At 42.3% G+C, this 14,122-nt stretch overlaps 1 protein-coding gene across 1 annotated transcript; it reads right to left on the minus strand.

Annotated features, from left to right (window-relative positions):
* Positions 1-2,448: 2,448 nt before the first annotated feature.
* Positions 2,449-13,565, minus strand: TTC34 (tetratricopeptide repeat domain 34). Its single transcript, XM_010084471.1, has 7 exons — positions 12,106-13,565; positions 10,846-11,071; positions 9,034-9,226; positions 8,405-8,571; positions 7,696-7,963; positions 7,228-7,439; positions 2,449-2,967 (listed from the first exon to the last, which is right to left on the minus strand). Exons 1-7 carry the CDS (start codon positions 13,563-13,565, stop codon positions 2,449-2,451), a joined length of 3,045 nt encoding a protein of 1,014 aa, XP_010082773.1.
* Positions 13,566-14,122: the final 557 nt, after the last annotated feature.

Below are 14,122 nucleotides of genomic sequence, written 5' to 3' on the forward strand. Positions count from 1 at the left end.
ATGCACTCTATTCAGAGCAGCAAAGAAGAATACATATTACCTAACAAAACAAAAAACCCCCCAAACTTCCTAAGAAGCAGCCCAGGCTGATGCATGTTATTCCTCTCTGTCCACATGGGTAAGTGGGAGGAGAACCAGATTCATGGTCTCTCTGGTATGAAGTCATTTCACTTGAGTGCAGCTGAGCATCTTGTGTGTCTGTTCTTTGCGTGTCTAGATTTCCCTGCGTATATAACATCTTCAGCAATATTAATTGTAGCAAACGAAACTATTCATTGTCTCATAAGCATCTCAGACTAGATGTTAGGACAGTTTCTTCATCAAGAAGCTGGTCAAACACTGGAAGAGGCTTCCTAGAGGTGGTCAATGCCCCAAGCCTGTCAGTGTTTCAAAGGTAGTTAGACAATGGCCTTAATAATATGCTTTAATTTTTGGTCAGCCCTGAGGCGGTCAGGCGGTTGGAATAGATGATGATTGTACGTCCCTTCCAACCAGAACTATTCTATTCTAAAAGCCACAGATAGATCAAACTGCTAAAGAGAGAAACTATCAGCTGACCGACACTGAACGAGACCTGCAACTCAAAGAGGCGATGCTGACAGAATAGCAATGTGCAGCTGTAAAGAGATTTATTATTCCAGCCAGTCAAAAACCCAAAATAAAAATCAAGCAAAAAAAAAAAAAATATCCAAAGCCCTAAACAACTGCTTCTCAAAAATTTCAGCATGAGACACAGAGAAATTCCTGTCTGTTGATTACTATTTGAAGAAAAATCAGCAATGTTATTTCTTTAACCTTGCAAATGTAGCCAACGGTTGTTTAAGGATATAATTTCATGCTTGGAAATAAACTATCCTGTAGCATCTTTATGCCAATCAGGAGCAAAATGTACTCATCAGTGTCACTAGGAATAACCAGGGTAACTTTTCTTTGCATTTGAAAGGAAAGAAGGCCACTCTTACCTGTGTTCTTAGGGAAGAAAAAAAGGAGCACGCGGAGAAGAAAAAAAGATGCAAGGGTACAGGTGGTATCATTGTCTCTTGGGTTGATTGCACGGCTGCTGAATTAAGTTTCACTCTGGAATGTTGCCTTTCAGCAAACAATGTAACAAAAAAGAAAATGTTCCCTTTCCCTTTCATCCTAATCAAAGCGGGAGAGCAGTTCTCAGTATTGCTTTAATCTTTGTTTTCAATAGTAGTTTCTATTTTTCTCCGGTTGTATTAGCACACTCCAAAAACACCGGGATGAAGTCACTTGGAGCAGTCAAAACAAATATACCAGTCTGTTGTTTTGGGCCCCACCTCATTGTTTCCTTTCTGCACAGCATGGCATACTGCTTCCAAATGAAGCTACAGACTCCCATTGCACAGACGAAACACCAAACCACGCAGAAATGGGGTTTATCGGCACTATCTCTCTGCAGCCCCCAAGTCTAGCTGTCCTTACAGGTGTGAAGCTAGATATGTTACAGCAGGGAAAACCCTTCAGAGCACGGGAGATGTTGATTCCCACGCTCTCAGCGTCGGTGGTGAAGAATGAGTGCTGAATCGCTGAAGCCATCTTGGGTGTTGCCTCCAACCCTGACTTCCTACTTGGACATTGATCGCTTCTTGATTAGTTCATGCTCCAGTGTTGTCTTTTGTGCACAAACATCCAGGAGTGTCAAAGATGATAGGTAGTGGGCTGTTGTAGACATCCCTACTGAGAGATTATCTCAATTATCTGCACTGGGGAACTGAGACACAGGGATCTGAAAGTCCAAGGTGAAGTCTGGAGCAAGTGTGTCCCAGATAACAGGGTGTTGGTCACCTCTGTTGAGTCTCATCCTTCATGTATCTATGGTCTCTGGGACAGAAAAACAGTTTACTTGGCATTTTGACTGCTCCACTCCTCTGTATTGGTGCTGATCATTGCAAATCCACCAGATGATGCCAAGGGCAACGCCTTCCCTTTAGGAGTGGGTCATCTGGGTGGTGTAGCATGTACAGTCCTTCACAAACACATCACAAATGTTACGTGTGACTGGTCTGTAAAAATAAGGCTACTTGATTGAACAGTATGTGTTAGAGCTAATCAGATAAATAGCAAGGAAATATGTGATTATTATTCATAAACTGCAAGCTATTTGAATGTTTTCCTTCACTGTGACTGGAACCCATGTGTTCGAATTAGTTCAGTTTAGCCAGACAAAACACCTTCTTCACAAGGAGGAGTCTACATATATCCCCAATAATTTTAAAGAATACTGAATACTGTAATTTGTTTTTTTCTCATAGCTCTCTTAGTCAGATTTGTTTCACTACGTGAAAATTTCTACTTCTAACCTTGCTGTACCCTGTTTGGTGCCATTGCATATTTATCATGAGCTTCTCATCTCTTCCTTATTCTTGCAGCTTCACAAACAAACTAGAAAGCAATCAGACACTGGAAAATCCCCAAACAGATAAATTAATGTATACTACAGCTTGATGCCTCTCGCTTAAGTCTGGTTTTCAGCTTTTTAAGTTCAGTATTTTTATCAATTTTAAGACCATAGTCTGTGATTTTCCATGCCTCTTCATAATGCTGCATTTCAAAATTATATTGTGCAATCTTAAGAAATGCTTTAGTTAAAATTTCAGTGCCAGGGCCATTCATGATGCTGCGTAATGCCACAGACTCATCTAACTGCAGTGCCTCAATGTACTGCTTTACTGCTGCTTCTTCCTTGGCCGTTGACAACAGCAGGTGCCCTGTTGAGCAGTGGTCCTCAACGCGTGTTTTAAGGCTGTTATGGCCATGCTTCTGGATCACTTTCTCCATATCTTTTAAAGCTTTGTCATATTTTTTCAGGTGCATAAGGCAAGCAGCTCTCCGTCGGAGATACCTTGGATTATCTTTGCTTGCCAAGATAGCCAGGGTGTAATAACCAAGAGCCTTCTCATAGCAATGTTCTTTAATCAGCACATTTCCTTCTTGGGCTGCTACCTGTGGACAGAAAGTTCGTTAATATTAGTTATTAAAAGAGGAAAAAAAAGAGTAAAATATCTAGTCTGGACTGGTAGACATGGACACTAAGAAATTTTGGATACTTTTTCAAATGTTGAAATTGCAGCTAGTCAGAGAACATCTAATTGGCATTTTTTTTTCCTATGCAGATATAAAAGACGTGGATCAGTGGGCACTTGCTGTTATCTCAAGAGTTTCTGAGCCACTCTTTGTTTCTGCATGTTTTGCTAGAGCTTTCTCAGAACATTTTTTCTGAAGTTGTTTACATTCCTCAGGAATGATACGTGAACTGAAAACTCAGTGGACCAAACTCTAAAAGTAGACAGTGTTCCCTTCATGAAACCAAATTTCTGCCATGGTCTGCCAAACAGGTGACTGTATGGAAATTGCATCTTCCTGTCTATAGATAGTTAGCCCCCTGTATGCCCCCACAGATATTTACATGTGCTAATAATAGAGGTTCATCTCCACTGAAGTTTAACCAAGCTATAGGAAAAAATGGCCAACTGCTGGCTTTGCTAATCATTAATCTCAAGTGCAAGTGAACTATCTGCCCTTTTCTGAAGGGAAAAACAACAACAAGAAAACAGAGAAGGCAGAAAGAGCCACATAATTTTTAGGTTCATAAAGGTCAATAAAGAAAACTCCATTACAACTATTTGCCTCAAATGGATTTCTCATTATTTCCCTTTATTGGTAATAAACAAAGCTTTTAAGCTGCTGTAGCAGAGTGAATATTTAAGTTATAAATAAGGCTGGCAACAGCAGCTTAGGTCTTACAGAAGGCTGAGCCAAACAAGCTGAGACTTCAAGCGCAGGATAAATTGCATCTGCATGTGAGGAGCATCCTGAAAAGAGAAGATTTTTTTTTTCCTAGAAATTCGAAAATTCTAGATCACATTGTTCTAAATAGGAGCACAATATGGTTCCTCAAAATACCTTGCGTTTGTATAGTTAAATTGCAATTTTCAGCCTTTAAAGTGTATTTGTTGTCTCACTGGTAGAAGAAATATAATTTTTGTTGTTCTCCTGAATGACTAATCCAATGCTGAACCTGCTAGCATTCTAACCAGGTTCATTTTGGTTTTACTGCACCACATACAATATTGCCACTTATTAATGGAGCCACTACTTTGAATTCTTCACGTTTCACTCACAGTCCCCAAAGTAAGCAAGCCACAAGGTTCTAGATTTCCTGCCATCATTCCATTATGGCTTCCAGACTGAAATAATTCTGGTGCCATCTGGAAAGGGCTTGTCAGGCCGTAAGTGACTGGTGATTGGGCTGCGTTCTGGATTAAGTCTCTGTGTCTCTTTGCCTCACTGTGTGATAAAGGCCTGAAAATACACATATTTCTGCTGCAAGTTTGGTTCCAGTCCCTAGTGACTAATCTTTGTTGAAATGACCAAGGTTCAATTCCTTAAAAAGAAAATGAGTGAGGAGTTTAATGGACATAGAATTATGGCCAAGGGTTAGTCACTGAGCAGTAAATACCAGAAGATGGACTGATAAGCATTGAGCTTCGAAAGAGGGTTGGATGCTTTCAGAGCAGTTTGGAGCAAGTCTTTCCTTCCTCACCTGCAGACCCTATTTGGGGTCCACATGCCATGAAGGCTTGTGGAACAGCAACTTCTACCGTGGGCTGAGGGCCTAATTCTGACACAGAGCATATAGCTTTTGAGACCATTTCTGTAGGAGTCAGCTCTGGATATCCTATGGCATGTCAACAGCCAACGAAGGTGCAGCTCTGAGGATCTGGGCAAGGAGCTAGCAATCAGTCATGCATTTAACCTTTGACATAGGAAACTGAAGGGTTGAAGCTGCACTAGCAGCAAGCAAACTCCCTTCCTCTGACCTTTTGCAGTTTAATAAATCTTTCAGATTCCTATTCCCATGTGGCTCTCCCAGTTGTTTACAAATTTCTTAGCATGGGACCCCTTAGACTATAAATAATGGAGGAATTCTGTTGCTTTGTTTTTCATGAAAAAAAATCAGTACATCAAGGAGCTCTCCTTCCTCCACCCTTTCCTATTCAGCTTGTGTAGAATTATTTTTAGCTTTTCGGACCAGACTGCAGGATAATGATGACACGTTTCTATAACGCCTGTAATCTCCAAACACTCTAGAACAATGTGGCAGTCAGTAATGCTTTTGTGCGTGCGGTGCTGTGAGACTAAGGGCTGAGTGTAAACCACTAAACTCTTCTGTGCTGCAGTCTCCTTATTTGTGAAATGGAGGTTAACAGAAAGAACTCCCTCCTCTAGACTGAAGTTAGGAACCATGGCAAAGTAAGGCCACCATTGGGTTTTTTGGCACTAATTCTGTCTGTAAGCTTTTTTGCTTTTACTGAGATCTTCCTTTCACACACAAACTGGAATAACCTTGCAGGCAAAAGGAAGTGCTACTGGAAAATCCTTTGAGACACCAGGCAGGTGAATTAACCAGCTCCTTCCCCACCCTAGCAAAGCACATACTTATCCCCTTGTCACAAAATACATCTAAAAATGTTTTTTGTGGTTCTGGGCTAGTCAGTAATAAAAGTAGTCACACTCAGTAAATCTTTGAAGAGTAGAGAATATGGAGACTCCCAGGTGCTTGAGTCCAAATGTTTACTCAGTTGAACAACAGCACAAGATTCAAGCTTTTTTTTTAAAAAAAAATTACTCTATTTTACTTCCAACACTGGGATTGAGTTCCAGTCATGAAATCAGTCCAGCCACCCTTATTCTCTCAAGTGGCAGAGAAATCTTTCATGATAAACAAGGCACCAGTAAGGAGTTCTATTCCAGACCCTGTTCCACAGCTGCCAAAAGAAGACAGAAAAAGTGCCTCTCCCATTGTAAAGGTTTCACTAATCTCTGGCACCCGTGACTTCCTAATACATCAGTGCAGTTTAACCTGTACAAAAATTAGTTTGTGGGGTTTTTTTTTCTTCTCTACTCTCTTTTTTTTTTTTTTTTTTTTTTTTTTCTTTCTTCTTTCTCCTTACTGACAGCATAAGAAAATCCCCTCAGTGTTCTCTCGGATAAAGCATGGATGAACTTAGCTGTGAGACTTCCATACAGAACAAGAGATCTGGCAGCAAGGGAAATGCAGCTGTAAAACATATCTTAATTTACGGACACCTCCTTAGGGCCTCCATAGAAACATTCTTGATTGTACCTTTATCAGCTTTATATAATGAAAGACTGTAAATTGGCTCTAAAAGATCTAAAACTCTTCCCCATAAGACTGAACTTTTTACATTATTCAGAAGAGAGGGGCTCTTTTCTCTGTAATGGGCTATATCTAGGGACTGGTAAATTAATACTTGTTTACTTATATCCTCCCGCTGTTTTGCTAAAATACATACAAAGTACTCCTCTCAAGATGCATTAAGTATATCAGCATGTTGTTTGTTTTATAACCTGGGAGAAAGCACAACAATATAGCTTCTCACCAGGGTGCACACAATCTACAAATTGAATAAAAGGAAGCAAACTGATTCTCAGAATACGGAGCTTCTGGGTAATCAGAATTGCAGATGCTTGAGTGAATGTTAAAACTCCTCACCATCAATCTGACCTTGTCGTGTCTTATTATTGGAGGTGCTTTCTCAGAGCTGGATGCGCTTTGAGGGAGAAACTTGAAAAAAAATAATGAAAAATACATACTTGGGTGGACTACAGCAATGTGCTATTTTTATGTTAAACAGTTTTAGCTAAGAAAAACAATTCCAATTTCAGAGGCTAGTAATTTTATAAAAATATGAATATATTTAAATTCCTAAATGTTACACAAAAGAGCAAAAAGGATTGAAGCATTTAATATGACTGTATCAGAACCTTCAGTTTCATTTCATCAAGAAAATGAACAAAACATGAATTCCTCTTCCCCAGAAGCCAGCGATGAGCACCATGTAACTCATACGGAGTCAAGTACTATCATTGATCTTGTTAAATAACTAGCTGCTGCCTCTCGCATCCCCTGCATTTTAGTGTTGGAACCAAAGAGACGTTCCCCCAAGTGGTAAGAAGTGGTAATGATGTAGAGACTTCAGTAGAGACTGAAGCAACGTCACTGCAATGAAAGAAGTTTGGATTCAGCTCTCTAATCTGGCTGAAGTGAAGGTTGGAGGAAGAAGTCAATCTGTTCCACTTCTGTTCAAGACAAGGCAGGGAAAATCTTTGCAGCCTAATTTTGCTTCTCATTTCTTTCCCCAGTGAATCCACAGATGTGGCATCAAAAAAGGATTGTACCTGAGAGAGATGCTGCTGTTGCTTAGCATCTATGAAGTTCAGGAGAAACGCCAGCTCTCTTTCATCTCTCTTAGCCAGGATGCTGAATAAGTGAGCTGCCACTGGCATGTTCCTCTTCTTCAGCTGCAGCACAGCTAGTCTTGCACTAGCAAAGTCATCAAGAGAGTGGCCAAATGCCTCCTGAAGGTGATCGAGGGCCTCTTCATGCTTTCCTGTTGGTTAACACCAGTACAAACTTTAGAACCCATTCCATGTGGAGAAAAAGACATCAAGTAAACTTACTAAAGCAGGACTTAGGTAGCCTGTCCACAGTCCACATCTACGGGTATTAATTACTTCATACCCTTTCCTGAAACTTCTCTTGAAAAGTACTATACAGCAATACACTTGCCATTTACCATTCCCTTTCTTTTCATTTACTGCTCATTCACTGAGTCTGTTCAGCTGTGTAAAAGAACGGGAACTTACCATTTGCAATCAAAACATCTGTGTAGAAGATGTGATATCGTGAATCCTTGCGAATTTTAAGAAGTGCTTTTGCAATAACGAGAAGATCCCTGAGGGTTTCTTCTTTTGAGAGGTCTTTAGTAGCAACAAGCTCAGTTAAAGCAGTCTTGCCATCCTGAAGAAGCCATTGAGTGACCAACCCTTGGGCTTCACGCTTTAAAGACAGGATTGCTGGGATCACTACTCCTGCCTCCACCTTCAGTGCTGAGATCAAATCTTGCACTGCCTCCTATGTAAAAACAAGACCAAAAATTGAAATGGTAGCAATAACTACGTACTGATAATTTGTTCTTTCAGATGCTTTCAGTTCTCTGCTGTCCCACAGGTCAGCTGCACACCTTTGGAAGCTCTTTGCTCTTCCCTGACCTTGTGCTGCATCTTTTCCATTTGAAAAGCTGATACAAGAGCATAAAGACAGGTTGCAAGGTAGTGACAGTGAATAAGATCTATGATTAAGGTTTAGTCTTCCTCTCTCTAGACTCCGGAAAGCAAATCAGTAACGTCCAGTGGGCTACTTCTACACCCAGCCAAAACAAGAGCCTTCACTGATCAAATTCTGTGAGAAACTCTTTCGATTTCAGTGAGTCCACGACAAAGCCTGTGGTATGTTACACTAATATGGCTTAATATTGACAGAAAAATCACCAGCAGATCAACGGAGTGATAATACCTTCTGCTGCTTCAGAGCAAGGTAAATGAGTCCTCGTCCGCTCAGAGCATGTACATTCCTAGGGTCCTCCTTTAGGATGGCATTAAAATCAAAAATAGCAGTTTTCTTTTGACCAAGGCACCCATAACACTGAGCCCTGATGAGAAGGCAATCTTCAGCATAACCACCTGGAGGAAAGAAATGCAGCCATGTTTACTTGAAAGGTGTCACGTCTACCGCTCTAAACCAGGGTGCAGTAAATCCCAGTACGTGCAGACCACTAAGCCCCACCAAAGGGCAGACCTACATGTTGCGTTACAGTGACTGCAGGAATGAAAACTAAGTACCACTTCATTCAGAGCTGTGGGAAGGGTGGAATAAGAGGGGTGTGCTGTATGGAGGCAGCTGTGCTGCGGTAAGGAACTGCAATCCACAGACGTGACTGGAAGAAGAATAAGGAATGTGATGCACAGGATATCCAAGGACATCCATATGAAGCTATAGAAAAACAAATTTTATCCTGATCTTTACCTGCCTTTGCAACTCTGCTGTTTCAGTCTTGTCATTGGGGAAATGACAGATGAGAACTGGTTGGACATGCTTGCCCACCCACTGATCTGATTTCCCTACCAGTATCTCCCTAACCCTACCTGAAGCAATGATGGCAAAGGAAAGGTAGGCAATGGCCTCTTTGATGTCAGCATCCTCCTGTTTGTTCTTCAAGATGGTGAGTGCTCTGAAATGGCAGTGAGTTTGCATCAGCTTCCTGTCTTCATCTTTGAAAATGTCCATGATTGGCAGGAGGCAGGAGGTATCTCCAATTCTGATCACTTTCTTTAGCAGCTTAACAATGTGAGAGAAAAAGGCAGATGAGAAAGATTGCCATGAAAAGATAAATGAAGTCATGCTAAAGCTGGAAATATTAGTCTGGTGAGACAAATACGCTCATACCCAGTGCTTCCCTGTGTTTCACTGGGGCTTCAGCCAGCCACGGCCCAGCCAAGAACCATGAATCTCTTAATTCCTCAGCTGGCCCCAGTGCAAATGCACGTTGGAGAAAACATTAATTCTTATCTTTTCTCACCACCACTGCAGCTGTGGAAATCATTCTGGGGAAATACTAATGCTGCTTTGCTTACTTTGGGCAGCATCTGTTCCAGACTGGCAGTTCACTGTTTTCATAAATACAGCTGCACCACAGGATGATTGCCCCAAAGAGAGAAAGTTTCTGTGGAACAGAAGGATTCCAGTGACCCCTTTTGACTGAAAAATTGAAACCAGTGAATTAATGGAAAATCAGTGAAGTGCTGTGCCTTTCTTTTAGTATTGCTGTGGAGAATCTGGGAAAAGTATGGATTCAAATCCACAAATTACGGTCCTCCTGGACAAGAATCTTGCCTGACATATGGTACTTTTGCCTCCACTCACTAGAGTGAAAATCACCAAGCACTTTTTTTACTATATTTCCTAAGGAAAAGAATCAAAAGGTGTTTCCTCCAGTAAAGCAAATGTGCTTAGCAGGTACTCAAGATTCAAATCTGAGCCAGAGAAGTCAGGACAAGAACAAAGTTACTTTGATGCACCAGACACATCCATTGAATTTATTACTTTCTCTATTTTATTAATATATACAAGTGTCTGGTTGCTGACAGGTAGGTGGGACAAAAACATTCTGGAGATAAATTTTCAGTGACATTTATGTTCCATCTAGAACTTGTAGCAGAAGCTGCAGATAGGAATCCAAATTCCAAGGGCAACATATGGACTCTAATAAAGTCATGTCATTCATTAATAGCCTTCCAAAAGGCAGCAAATTATATAAAACTTTTATTTTCCATAGGGAGTAGTGAAGTGGTGACAATAAAACCTGTCTCTTTATGGCTAGTGGAATTTATATGGGGTTTTAAAAAATGCAATAGTTCCCTCTGATGGCAGAACCTGGTAATTCAGCTTTGGAATCCTTGGTAGGAGAATCAACAAGTTGGAAACTCTTTCATGGTTTCAAGCACAAGTCATTAGGCACTAAAGAAAGAAAACTGTAGGCTGACATTTGAGCTTCTAGTTTTGTTCCTCCTCCCTCCCCACGAAACACTTTATTAGGATAATCAGTGGTTCTGCCTTCTTTAGGGGAAAATTACCAATCCCATCAATTTTGTCACCGGGGCAGGGTACTCAGTCATGCTCTGCCTAGGTAAAGTCTCTGATGAAAAGAGCCATTAAATAGCATGTGATGAATGAGATGTATTTAGCCAGGAGTCCTTGTTGTGGCCTGTGCTACAGACAGAAAGTCATACTTAGGAGGCCTGTATTTACCGGTTGGAACACCCTCTGGCAAACCTGTGTCTCTGAAGTGGACGCCTTAAGTTCTACCCTGCATCTTCTGTATCAGCCAAAAGGGTCGTTAACCCTCTTCGCCATGCTAGCGCTCATCACTCTCTCGTTCTCTCTGCAGGTGCTCTTACCTGGTTGCCATCATACATGAAACCCTTCTTCAATTGCAGAAGCGCAAGTCTAGCCAGGATGGGAGAACTTTGCGGATTTCTGGAGAGTGCCAGTAAGAGGAGCTTGTGAGCCTCTTCTACACAGCCCATCTGGTACAGGGCATCAGCACAAAGGATCTGTGATGCTTCATCAGAACTGTCCAGCTCCACCAAGAGAGAAGCCAGCTGGTAAACCCCGGGAGCATCTCTGGAGGAAAAAAAAAAAAGAAAAAGGGAAAGATCACCTTCAAGGAAAAATGCTAATGAGAGTAACGGAGCCTCTTTGTCTCACCTGGAAGCTAAGCAGCAAATTATCAGTCCAGTATCAAAATGAATGATGCATTTTACCATAACAAGCACCACAGATATATCTGCCACTTAATTCCATAATCATAATCCCTCTTTATAAAAACACCTTCTTCATCAGTTGTGGCTCTAAAGAAAAGTTAACAGATGATTCATATCTGTGGTTGCAGCTGATACCACAATGGGAAAAGGCAAAAGTAACAGCAATAATGAGAAAAAATAAAGATTGCCATTTCTAATGAAGAGCTGTGTGTTAAAATTTGCATGGACTCGGAAGAAATGTGTTAATAGGTAGCTTCTTGTTCCAGAAGCAGTGACCTGTGTGTAAGGGGGCTTGTGTTTGTGCTGTGATCTGCCAGTGCAACACTGAATGGGTTGGCACATTTTTCTGACCTTCAGTTATACCACTGGAGCACAGGCCCCAAATTTGGGGTGCGAAACGCACACCATGCAACTGAAGAAACAGGTCATAATAGTACTAAAATTATTAAGAGACTAAATAACCGTGGGTATCAGTTGTAAAGAGCAGCTACCTGAGATGAACTTTCACATGGTATTTCACATTTTCAAGTTTTCCCCTGAAATGTTAGTATTTCACATGAGAAAAAACTGAGAAAGTAACATAAAAATCCAGTTTTGGAGAAAATGGAAGACTTTTCCTGGGGCGGTAACAGACAAAACTTTGAAAATGAAATGCTGAAACTTTCATATTTAAATAGTAGCTTGTTTTTTGTTGGAAGAAATAAAAAAAATAACAAATATACTACTTTGATGAGCAATCTTTTCTGGTCTTTAGAAAGACAATTTAAAGTATTAAAATCTTAGAGTTCCTCTGTTACACTTTGTTCTACTTTCAAACTCAGGTTTTAATGGATTTAGCTGGAATAATTTTGTGCCATTAGTACAGTTAGCACTGAAAAAATGCCTCCTGCATACCTCTTCTTCTGGAGCATTGTCTGTCCTTCTTCTTGGAGAACTTTTAGCAGCAGTCCTCTTTGGTTCCATGGCACGTAGGACTTGATTGTGAAGATGGTTTCTTCCAGCTTTAACTGGCAAGCTGTAATATAATCCAGGGCTGTCAAGTAATGGCTGCCACCAGAAATCCGAATAAGTCCCCGCCCACATAAGGCTTTAATACAGCTGTTAGGATGAGGGGAATCATGCTCAACGACCTTTTGAAAGTCCTGCAGGGCTTGCTGATGGTCATGAGCATGGAGGAAGCAGAATCCTCGCAATGCTAAGAGAGTATTCCAGTAAGTTTTCTGCTCTGCTGCCAAGAGGTGGTCACAGATATCCAGGGCAGTTCTGGTGTGTCCATGCAGGAGATGGCAGTCTGCCAGCCGAACACTGAGCTCACGTTTGGATGCTGGGGAGATCTGAAGGAGGAACTGGACTGTCTGGATGACAGAAGGGAGCAGTTCAGTACCATGATTGCCTCGGAGTTCAGTTCGAGTGCGCACAGCCTCCCTGTATGCTGCAAACTTCACCTCCAGGACAGTTCTAGCCTGTTCTTCTATCCTCTCAGTGTCATGTGGTGAGAAAAGCTCTTCAAAGTGTTTCATTGCCTGGGCAGGGGTTGCTGCAAAGGCTTCTGCTAAATCCTGCATCATTTCCTGCATCCGTCCACCCAAGAAGAAATACGCAGCAGCCCGTTCCACAAGCAGACCCAAAGCCTTCTCGTCTCTGATATTATTATCACCTGAGAAGGCCTTGAGGGCCTTGCTACAAACTGCCACACACTCCTCAAACTTGCTTTTCTTAAGGAGGTAAGCTGCCTGCGCCCTACAAACCCAGACATCGTCTGGTGCCACTGCAGACAGGAAGTCATAGCAGTTGTCCAGCCACTGGTCCAAGGAACTGCAGTCTGGGCTTTCTTTCTGATATGTTGAGAGGTAATTAGAGAAGGCCTGGATGACCTGTGGCAGATGTTCCCTTTGCCTTGTATACACATAGGCCACTGCCTCAGCCCGATGCGTCACAAAGGCTTGGATATAGTCCGCAACTCCTTTGTTAACTTGTGTCCCTGACAGCACCCATGCCAACGCCCTCAGCAGCAGCAGTTCCATTGAATGCTTTGGGTTAGCCTCGAGCAGGGTATCGCATTTACTCACCACCTCCTCTGAGCATCCTCGCTTGAGCAGGGTCTCCAGTTTATAAACTGAGGATACAACATTGTCGGGACTTAGGGTGGAGAGAAAGACAGCAGCTATTCCCACACTGAGGGAGACAACAGCCAAGTTCTTGCTCTGGATCTTGGGAATCTGGATCTTGCCTTCACACCACATCTCCAGGGTGGCTATCACTTTCTCCCAGAGCCCTTTGTCTAAGGAGTTCACCTTCTGTACTGCTGTGGGAGCACTGCAGCTGAAGGCAGCCGTGTAGAAAGCAGTGGCCATCGGTAACTCCTGCTGGGCGAGGTGGTGGTCCCCTTCTTTGCAGAGCAGCGCAGCAAGCTCCGGAGGTGACATTTTCTGCACTTGTATCTTCACCAAGCAGCATCACACGTGTAATGTGGCTAGTGCCTGTAAAACAGAAAATCAGCACCATGAGGGGTTGTGGAGCACAGGTTTTTTTGCTTGGGGGCAGCTTTCCAACTGACAGACTTACTAAGCAAGCCTGGGTGCTGGGAAAAGCCAGGGTTTTGTCATGGACAGGCTCCCTAGGGAGCAAAGCCACGAGAGGAAACACTACAGAGGGTCTCAGTTGGCAGCCACGCAGCCCTGTGTGTGCTCCCTGCCCCACTGACTGCTGGGGGCCTCCCACGCCTTGTCCTTCCATGCCTGAGGTGCCACTTTGATGAATTTTTAATCATCAGACGGTGCAGCAGTGCTGGTGGTAGACAAGGAGAATGCCCACCACTTGCCTTTCCCCCTTTCCCTTGGAGAGGCAGGAGAAGGAGAAGAAAATTTCCACCTTCGCCTTGTTTCTACCCCAGGAGCCTCCACGAAAGATG

Source organism: Pterocles gutturalis, unplaced genomic scaffold (assembly GCF_000699245.1).
Source record: "Pterocles gutturalis isolate BGI_N339 unplaced genomic scaffold, ASM69924v1 scaffold38636, whole genome shotgun sequence".
NCBI lineage: Eukaryota > Metazoa > Chordata > Aves > Pterocliformes > Pteroclidae > Pterocles > Pterocles gutturalis.